General features: G+C 38.9%; 2 protein-coding genes across 2 annotated transcripts; one reads left to right on the plus strand and one right to left on the minus strand.

Annotated features, from left to right (window-relative positions):
• The first annotated feature begins 1,340 nt into the window (after positions 1-1,340).
• Positions 1,341-2,542, plus strand: LOC106301246 (glucuronoxylan 4-O-methyltransferase 1-like). Its single transcript, XM_013737600.1, has one exon. It carries the CDS (start codon positions 1,435-1,437, stop codon positions 2,302-2,304), a length of 870 nt encoding a protein of 289 aa, XP_013593054.1. The 5' UTR covers positions 1,341-1,434; the 3' UTR covers positions 2,305-2,542.
• Positions 2,543-4,374: 1,832 nt separating this feature from the next.
• On the minus strand, positions 4,375-9,366 carry LOC106301961 (ATP-dependent DNA helicase Q-like 5). The gene is made up of 19 exons (XM_013738456.1): positions 8,314-9,366; positions 8,161-8,214; positions 7,970-8,082; positions 7,654-7,869; positions 7,499-7,577; positions 7,326-7,379; positions 7,167-7,241; positions 7,005-7,058; positions 6,877-6,921; positions 6,698-6,792; positions 6,474-6,603; positions 6,233-6,331; positions 6,060-6,115; positions 5,860-5,962; positions 5,361-5,489; positions 5,092-5,261; positions 4,979-5,003; positions 4,775-4,890; positions 4,375-4,667 (listed from the first exon to the last, which is right to left on the minus strand). The coding sequence occupies exons 1-19, from the start codon at positions 9,364-9,366 to the stop codon at positions 4,571-4,573; spliced, it is 2,763 nt and encodes a 920-aa protein (XP_013593910.1). The 3' UTR covers positions 4,375-4,570.
• Positions 9,367-10,821: the final 1,455 nt, after the last annotated feature.

Raw genomic sequence — 10,821 nt, forward strand, 5'->3', positions numbered from 1 at the left:
TGTTGTTCCTTAGCCTTCTTGTACTCTGGAAACAACACCATGTTGGAGTTCTCCCTCATGGAGAGATATGGACCAGTGGACAATAGATTGTTCCTACTGATTTTGAGATAAACTGGACTTTGAAGAAGCTTTTCCTGATATGGTTGAAGCTTTCTTGAGTTCCAGAGAATAGGGTACTCCTCTATCTTGAGTTCTGGTGAGGTTCTTCCCTTTTGAAAGACCTTTGGACCAGTGGATAAAAGGATGTATCCAACAGATTTTGAAGATAATCTGAGAAGGAAAGAAAGAAATTTGCGGAAGCTTTTGTGAGTTTCAGGAGCTTAAAGCTCTGATACCATGTTAGAATGAGAGAATTATTGAGAATTTATTTATGGAGAATGAAGAACATGAAGAACATAGAGAGAGAGAAAGTAGATCTCAAGATGTAAGAGAAAGAAGGAGAGAATAGTTTCCTTAATTTAATTGTGGATCTGGGTAAAAGTATTTAAAGACAAGTGACCTCAGTACACAATATAATAAAATATCTTTTTCTCTCTTCTTCTTCTCTTTAATAAAATCGAACTTATAAAACCATTATAAAGCCTTATAAAACCTTACAAAGTCTGGCAGCTTAATTCTCAAGTCTGACTGCTTAATTCTCAAGTCTAGCTGCTTAATTCTGCTTCATGTCAACAATACGATCGTTGAATATTCTTTTGCATTTTTCTTCGGTTAATTACTATAGACACACATTATGATTGGTATACTTATACGATTGAATCAAGTAATATCTGGACCCACAATCTTTTGTAATAATCAAGGAAAAAATAAAACAACGGAGGATGTAATTTAAGGTTCTTTAAAATGGGCTTGCTTGAAAAGATATGTTAAGAGTATGTATGTTTTGTTATTTCATAATTAATTTCTTCATTTTTCATATGAAAACAATACTATTTTTTTTCTTTCAACACTCACATATTAACTTAGAAGATAACAGATTAAACCAACGTAACCCACACTGATAAGCTCATAAGATTGATAACCCCTATATGGTGTGACATGAAAACGAATTAGATAGTATAGCCAATCTTGTTCTATCTCATTTAATTTGGCAATGGACGATCTTGTTAATTGTTTGTTACCTTTCGCAAACCAACGTGGGCACGAAAAGCCATATTCCAATAAAATAACATACGTCCAGTGTCCACACTGACAATTTTTTCAAATTCGAATAAACCATAGTTACGTGTCTAGCTCACATCATCCACTTTAGCCAAAGCTACTTGAATGGTTGGAAACGACACGTGTCCCAATATCAGAGGCCATTCTCCAAGAAATAGTAACCTACTATTTTTCAACTCATTCACATATCTATCTCCTCATTTCATGGTCTGACTGAAACTTACAAAACACACAGAAAGAAACAGTCAGATCTGAAATAAAGAAACAAACAGGATGAGCAACATAATCCCATCGGAGAAACGTTCGATCATCACCTTCGTTTTACTCGCCGGTCTTATCGGAAGCGCTCTACTCTTCACAGCCTTCATACGATCAGCCGACGACGCGTTCTTCCTCTGCTCCACCGCAAGCGCAAAAAGCCGAGCGGTGGCCGCAGCAGCTGATTACTCAGCGACACCGATCCAGCTCCAAGCCATCGTCCACTACGCGACCTCCACCATAACCCCACAACAAAACATCCACGAGATCTCGATCTCTTTCAACGTCTTGAAAGAGCTAGCTCCGGCCAACTTCCTCGTCTTCGGTCTGGGCCTCGACTCACTCATGTGGGCTTCTCTTAACCCACGCGGCAAAACCATATTCCTCGAAGAAGATCTCGAGTGGTTCCAGAAAGTAACCAAAGACTCTCCCTTCCTCCATGCCCACCACGTGCGTTACAGAACGCAGCTACAAGAAGCCGACAAGCTTCTGCGTTCTTACAAAACAGAACCGAGCTGTTTCCCGGCGAAGGCGTATCTCCGAGGAAACGAACGTTGCAAGCTCGCTCTCACGGGGCTTCCTGATGAGTTCTACGACACAGAGTGGGATCTGATCATGCTCGACGCTCCTAAAGGGTACTTCGCCGAAGCTCCGGGAAGAATGGCGGCGATTTACTCGGCGGCGGTTATGGCTAGGAACCGGAAGAAGCCTGGAGTCACTCACGTGTTCTTGCACGACGTTAACCGGAGAGTTGAGAAGACTTTCGCGGAGGAGTTCTTATGCGCGAAATACAGAGTTCATGCCGCGGGGAGGTTATGGCATTTCGCGATTCCGCCGGTGGCTGCGAACGCTACGATCGACGGTGGAGATTACAGGTTTTGTTAAGATTGTTGTGACACGTCACACGGCTTTTGTTATTTCCACTTTTGCCCTTTTTACTATCGGATCTTATTACATAGGGTTCACTTATTATCTGATTTAGTGCCCACAGTTTTGGATCTCATCTCGTGTTTTTGGATCTACTACATCTCTCGGTACTGTTACTTACGTGGACTTTCCGTATTGCATAGGTCATTTTTACGTCATACTTTCGTTATTTAAATAATTTGACATTTATATTTTATGTGGAGGCTAAATAATTCCTTTTTTTTGGTAGAGAAAGTAAAAGTATAATAAAATATAATAGCAAATCTGGCAAACTCTATTACGAATTTACGATATTTCTTTAGCCTAAAAGTCTCACTCATTACGACGTTTTTTGTTTACTAGTTTAGTTCAAACTTCAAACTATAAAGGGCAAGACTTTTCTTTTTTGGTGAAGAAAGGTGGTTTTGCATAATTATTTATTTCCAATGAGTATTTTGGAATTTACCTTTAGAAAAGTAATGAAAAGGGAAAAAAAAAAGATATGACGACAAGAATCTCTCGTTAAATTGTGTGTTGAACTTTCATTAAATCCAAAAGTAAATTAAGAAATGTAGAAGTGGCGATGTGGAAATACAAGTGGGAACGAAAACCAACAAGAGGTGTCTCCTAGATGTTACTTAAAATATTCGATAACTTTTTGACTTTTAAGTACAAGCCAAATGGTCACCTTCGATCGTGCCTATTTTTATAACCGTATGTAAGTTTTTTAAATATGCATTCGTATGTATAGATATCATGCATATAGCAAAAGAAATCATTTGGTCTGAGAAATAGTAGAGAGAAAAAGTTGGACATCTTGGGTAACTAGAAACACTGGCTAATAAGCATAATTTGTTTTTTTCTGATGTTATGAAGAGGTTTGGTGTTTTGAGTTAACATTGTGGCCGTGCTAACGGGTTAAAACTGTAATAGTAGTTAGAATAATTTCATAAACCGTTTCACACAATAATGTATAAGCTGGTTTTCATCACATCAGTGATCAGACTAATACCCAAATTAGTTTAGCATATTACTTTTTATTTGGAAATGTGATTTTTAGTAACATATTTCAAGTTAAAATGTGATATGATGTGAAAGTAGTGCTAACGAGACACGAATAGTTAGCATGGTTAACGGCAGAGTTACTATTATATGAATTTGATTATTAATCTGCAAGGCATACATATTCTTAGAAAAGACACAGGTAGTTTTTCTTCGCTTCTGATATCATGTAACCACAGTGAGATCTATAGTTAGATGGATTTGCAAGGGGTGATACCTTATTTGATATTTATTCCCCTTGATGCAGCCACTGTTACAGAATCAGAACTGCAGTGTAAATCAGCTATGGCTTCTCAGTTTACCAGGGTTGATGAGGCCCAGAAACAAACATGAAAGAAAATGTATTTTCTTTAATTTACATGTTATAAGGCCCAGTAACAGAATAAAGACCAAAAAGAAAATAGTATTGTCCACAGAACCCAATTGTATTTCAATTTTAATAATCACTATTTCACAACTTCAATTTTAGAACTAAATGTTGATGGGCTGAGCCAGGCCCGTGCAGTAGTGCAACGCATGGGCGACTCGTGATAGTCCAGATAGCAAGCTATCTTATTTATTGGGCCATCTCCCTAAAAAAATAGAGTTAATATCGTGTGGTCCAATGGACCACGTATCAGATATTAAACTGATAAGAACAGATACTACACTTGATCTTAGCCAAAAGGCCGAGAAAGGTATGAATTGTAAGAAGGGCTCAGCTTCTTTATTTATACTAGGAAGCTCATGTGTAAAGTTCTCTCTTTCTCGATGTGGGACGTTTTTAAAGAGACCTCTTCTTGACTCATCTTTAAATTAAACAACAGTATTTATTACCATCGTTGCGTTAAATGTGAGATATCTTTTATTTGCACCGTATAGTTCACTGAATTTAACCTACAGTTCTTTAGGAAGCTTAATTCTTTAATTTTATTAATCTTGATCCTTTCTTTCTGTTTTGCCCATCGTTCCCATAGGCCATATCTCTGGTTCAGTCTCAAGAAAAAATATAACAAAAACATTATCTTCAATGTAGTTCTCATAAGTTTTTTTTTACTAACTCCTAACCTCGGATACAGTGCACAACTGTAAGTGACTCAGACTCTAAGCAAATCTTCACAGTGTGTAAACACACACTGTAATAGACAATGCACAATTTAGAATGTTCTATTGACGCAAGTGTGTAAATATTCAACTTTCCACTCTATGAAGCTAAAGCCGCATTTCTATCAACAAAATTCATTAGCTCTGTTTGTGCAGCTTCCATTATCACTCGGAAGTCTACGCTCATATACCTTCCCCTGAACCACCGTAATTCAATAAAAATCAAATAATCAAATCATCAAAGCTTAACTGAAACAAAACATATGTGGATGGCTTGGCTTAAGATAAACGCTGATGATCATACCAGAAATGAGTCTTGGACCAGATTGAATTCGGAAAAGCTGGACTTCCAACTCCATGCATTATCCTCGCTATGGCTCTTGGCGTGAACTTGGCCTGGCGGTTACTCTGCAAGAACACCTGTTTTTTCACTCTCAATATCAGATGATTTTTTTTTTGGATATATAGCAAAACAAAGTAAGTGTTTAACAGCTTCTTGGATCTTCACCTTTATGTCTGCTCGTAGAAAGGAACTGTATCCACAAAATAAGTGTTGATCAGTTTAAATAGAAAGACGTCTTTAACAAAGATGAAAAGACATTAAACATATTGTTAGTGTACCAATTTTGAGTCGTCTTGCTCGGAACGTCACAGTTTTCGTCTCCATTGAAGTAATCCAAGATTCTGCTTTGCAGGCTCAGAGTTTGCTCGGCACCAGAACTAGTTTCTGAAGTGTTGGAGACATTTATAGCAGCCATGGCTGCACTTGACATAATATCTAGTTTCCTTACCTAATTCAATTGCAGAATTTATGTCAACATATAAGCACAAGCATTGTAACTGGAACCATAAAAGGGTGAGTAACTGTTAGCTGCAAGTGAAGAACTTACTTTGCAAAATTCAACCTCTGCGAGCCACTTGGTAAGATGGCTGGACAACGAAGATGTATCCTTTGGAGATTCTAAGATTGTGTAACAAAAGGCGGGGTCCTTCGTCTCGTATGTTACTTCCCCCTTCATCTACAATGATTTCAGGGACACATTCAAAACTATACAATCTAAGTAATATAGCAAAAGAAAAATCAATTTTCTCAGGAAAGCCTCTACATCAATAATCCATATGGATAACATCAAACTTTATCACAAAATGATACTGACTAAGTATCTCTTCTATATCATACTAGAGTCATATTCGTGAAGATAATTCATTTGTCCATCAGGTATGTTCATTCATATATCCTTCTGTTCTGTGGACTTAAGTTCTTCTTTATAATTAATGCGTGCAATTCAATCATGGTTCCTTTGTGTAGTTAAACATTCTTATGAAGATGAAATGAAACAATATATTACTGAGCCATAGATTTGTATAGGCCAGAGAAAGATTATCAACCTTCAGAGTTTGAATCTCAGCCAAGACATCTGTTGTTGCAACACCTGTGCTAGAGGCCACGGTTGGGATATCGAAGACATATAACCCTTGCTTCACGTGAGACCTGAAAACACCACAAAAATCTCAAGCATTGCTGCAACTATAACACACCTGCAGAATCACTTCACTTGTAAAGCTGGAGACAATGGATAGACACTTACTTCTTCAGAATTGCTGCAACTATGATGTTTCGTGCAGCCAGAATATTTGGAGAAGACTGCACATGTAGCATAACAATGTTCTCAGCATCAGAAGCTTAGAGCATACACCGCTAACAAAAATATATAGGAATTTGTAACTAAACGGGGATTTATTCAGTTAATAGCTTCCCTACCTTGTGGAAATTCAAAGTGCAACATATGTTAACCTGTGGAAGCATACGTAAGTATTGCACTTCCCCCAACTCTAAATGTGTCAAAATCGTTTGCATAACCTGCCAGATCCCCAGTGAGGAGTCAGAGAATTTATGATGAAAAACGAATTTTCCTGCCCACACTCTCACAAGAGCAGACATTTAATGATAAGAAGGTAGAGAACAATGGGTTCAGGAAATGCATCAATTTTAAGAAGAATACCTCTTCCTTCATGTCAAATTTATGAGAGGCAGATTCAATGACTATGGAGCATATCTTCTCATGTTGCTTTGTGTCAAATGAGAACACATGAGTGAGAAATTTTCCAACTGCATATTCATCGACACCATCACTGAACAAGAAATGGGGAAAACAAAAGGTAAGTAACTGAACAGCCTTTCAATGCAAAGCCAGGACAAATGACAGTTAGTACCCAAACAAATCACCTGTGTGAAAGACTCCGAAGCTTTAGATATGTGTCCTCATCATAAAAGAGATGACAATAAGATAACCGTCCGTCACGACCAGCACGTCCAATTTCCTGTGTAAATACATTTAGTTTCTTGAGACCGTCATATGCAAACTGACCACTTACCATACTGGGAAAGAAAAAAAAAGTTTGAACCTGAACGTATTCTTCCAAACTGCCTGGCACGCTGAAATGGATTACCTAAAGTAGACCCATAAACTTTAGAAGCATGTATATTGTGTGAATAAATTTTCAAGTATTACAGGGGTTTTCCTTAAGCTTACAGCTCCAACATCTCCCTTGTCAAGTCCCATGCCGAATGCCACAGTTGCAACAACCTTCCAAAACATACCAAAAATAGTTGAGTACTGTCATCTACACAGCTCTCACCGAGAGTTTTCAAGTATAAACAGGGTGTATGGAAATCACTGAACTTATTTTCTCACCACTCTAATCTTATTGGAAGAAAATGCCTCTTGTATGCGAACACGGTCTTTCGCTGGAAGACCACTATGATAACCCTGGATAAATGGTCGAGCTAAGCTTGATTAGAATAAAATTAGCCATAGATAAACGTCTATTGGAGATTTCAAAATGGAAACAACCTTTGCAGTGATGTTGTTATCGCGTAAATACTTGCTTATCATGTCAGTCTCATACTACGCAAAACACATCCCAAAGTCTCTTAAGCTCGCATCATGAATGATTCAGTAAGAAAAATTGAGAAAGTTTGAGAGTATTTTGAAATAACCGTGTACAATTAAATAAGCACGCTTACCTGAAATTTGCAGTACACAATGATGCTCCGAATCTTCTTATATGGTTGAGACTCCATCAAAACCAATAGATCTTTCAGTCTGTTAGATTTCAGATTTCAATCACTTACAACTAGAGGACAAACAAAAAAGTGAAAAATATAAACAAAGCACATGCCTGTTAGCTCCGCTCAAGGAGACAGACAGCTCAAAATTGTCTCTGAGTTGTGACTTTTGAATAAGATTTGTTGACGGTATCTCTAGTGCAGACATGACAGCCTGAAGAGTCATAGTAGTGGCAGTTGCAGTCATTGCAAGAATGCAATCTGCCTTGAGTGCAGAGTACAACATTGACGCCTTGAGTCTCATGTATGAAGGGCGGAAGTTATGAGACCTATTCAGAATAGCTCTTAAGAACCAAAGAAAAACAGTAGATAGTAGACACTACAGTCAACAGAGAAAGGCTAATCTACAAGATGCCAAGAAGCACTCACCATTCTGATACGCAGTGTGCCTCATCCACAACGACAAGCGACACAGATAAAGACATGCGAAACATTGACAAAAACTCTACATTCAGAAGTCTCTCGGGAGACACAAAGAGAACCTGAAATTAGACAACACAAATGAACATCAAGTATCCATATCAGAAGTAAGACGTCCAAAACTTCCCTAAAGAACATACCTTTATTATGCCTTCTTTAAGTTTCCTCAATGTTTCTGTTGCTTCCTCAGGTCTCTAATGAAACACATTCCCAAAACGTACTCCATTACAAATCTATTAGAGACTATAAAATGACCAAAAAATAAAGAACACACAAGAAACTGAGGCACACACCTGGCTACTGCTTAAGAGACCACCCTTAATAACAGAAGGCAAATGTTTCAACTGATCGATCATGAGCGAAACCAAAGGGCTCACAACGAGCGTGATTCCGGGAAGAATCATAGCCGGAATCTGGTAGCAGAGAGACTTGCCAGCACCAGTAGGCAACACAAGCATGGTTGAACTCCCAGAAAGAACCATCTTGATAGCCTGCAACTGTCCATCTCTAAAAGACTCATAACCATACACTAAACTCAACAGCTTCGTCAGATTCTCATCAGAAGCTTCAGTCTTCACTGCAAGAACCGCATCTTCCACTGAACTGATAAAACCATTAGCTTCTCTCTGCAAATCGGACTCTTCCTCCAACCAAGTTTCACCTTCTTCGTCTTCGCCGTTAGCTTCTGACTTTTTGTATCTCTTCCCTCTGTATGCGAATTTGCTTCTGGATTTGGATGCGCTTTTGTATTTGCTGGGAAACTTCTTCCCCCTCTTGCCATTCAAATTCAATTTCACGAAATTACCCTCGCCGCCACTACGAAACACCACCGGAGCTTTCAACGGCTGAGAACTTATAGAATCCATGATGAGGTTGGGTGGCTTTCTTCTAACGGGTTTTGGAGGAACGAGTGGCACGTGAGGGAGCTCTGGGATATGGTTGACGCATTCTGATTTCGATGTATCTTCAGGTGCGGGAGAAGCTCTGGGGAGTCTATAGAAGGACGAAACGGAAGAGGAAAACCCAGCGGGTTTGGATCGATTCGAGGGCTCGCAGATCCGGAAGGGGAGATCGGTGAATAAAGAAGGTGGAGGAGAAGAGAAAGATGGTAATGGAGCTTCCTCCGAGTGATCCGGAGGCTGCGGATGTGTATGTGCTTTAGGTTTCGAGCGAGAAGAAGAAGAAGAAGAAGAAGACGGAGCTTTACGGGAACCTGGTGGTACCTTCCGTGGCGGCGGTGGCTGCGGAGGCCTTCGAGGAACCTGCTTTGGCGGCGGTGGTGGAAACGGGTCTCGGGGAGGAGTGGCGGAGATATGGGAACCGTCGGAGTCTGTATCGGAATCCATCGGTAAATTAATTTTTGCGATAAATCAGATTTTGAGAAATTTCAGTATTTGGGGGTTTTAGGTCCATGTCACTCTTCCTCATTTTCCCGCCATGTTTTAGGTTCATGCCGCTTTTTCATTTTTTTTTTGTTTCATTAATCCGAAATGTTAATTTTAGTTTTCCGGTTTATGTGATAACCGGACCGGATCGCTCACTACTTACATTGTAAAAGTTGTTGAGAGAAGAGAGTGAAGTTCTCTTCCAAGAAACTCAACAGAAAAAAAATGGAAGATACTTTGGTATGATGTTTTCCATGGTTTGTTCACTTCATTGTTATAACTAATATGAAGATTATATTAAAATTAGTAATATTTTATTTATGAAATACTTTATTTGAGATACTAATAGACAAAAAATGTTGTAGAAATGTTATATATGTTATAAAAAAACTAGAATTTTATTGTATCGAGGAAATTTAAATAAGGGCAAAATTTTATACCCGTATGAGAAGATAACACTGATAATAAGAGAGGATGTGTTATTAGAAGGAGAAGGAATGGTGTGTCTATAAACGATCGAAACGATCGTTTATATAGAAGAGAAATTAACTGTGCAAATAGTGCAACGGGCCCCACATCCTTTATAATTTTCAACATATGCGGCTCATAATACTCCCCCTTGGGGACCGGTGTCACTATCCACTCTCGCTTAACGTCTTCGTTGCCTCGTTAAAAACCTTTCTAGGAAAACCCAATGGGAAAAACCATAGTAAGGTAAAAAGAGTACAACTACGTAAGCTCCCCCTCGAATGAGCAGTCATAAATCCTTCTGATGATGCATTCCAATGTTACGAACATGTTTTCTGAATATCGAAGTCGGAAGTGATTTTGTGAAGAGATCAGCTGCATTGTCGCATGATTGGACATATCTTACTTCAATCTCTTTCTTCTTCACGAGCTCTTGAGTGTATGAGAAGAACTTCGGATGAATATGCTTCGTTCTATCGCTTTTGATATATCCGTCCTTTGTTTGAGCAACACATGCTGCATTATCTTCATATAAAATAGTTGGCTCCGTATTTTCGCCAATCCCGCTGCTTGAACAGATGTGTCGGCTCATTGATCTCAGCCATACACATTCTCTACTTGCTTCATGGAGTGCAATGATCTCAGCATGATTTGAAGAAGTAGCCACGAGCGTTTGTTTCTGGGAACGCCAAGATATAGCAGTGCCTCCGATCGTAAAAACGTATCCTGTTTGCGATCGGGCTTTGTGTGGATCTGAAAGATATCCTGCATCTGCAAAACCAACCATTTGACCTTTTGAACTTTTAGGATAAAATAAGCCTAAATCAATGGTCCCTTGGAGGTAACGAAAAACATGTTTGATCCCATTCCAATGTCTTCGGGTTGGAGATGAGCTGAATCTTGCCAAAAGATTCACAGCAAATGATATATCAGGCCGTGTACAATTTG

This window comes from Brassica oleracea, chromosome C7, assembly GCF_000695525.1.
Source record: "Brassica oleracea var. oleracea cultivar TO1000 chromosome C7, BOL, whole genome shotgun sequence".
In the NCBI taxonomy this organism is placed as follows: Eukaryota; Viridiplantae; Streptophyta; class Magnoliopsida; order Brassicales; family Brassicaceae; genus Brassica; species Brassica oleracea.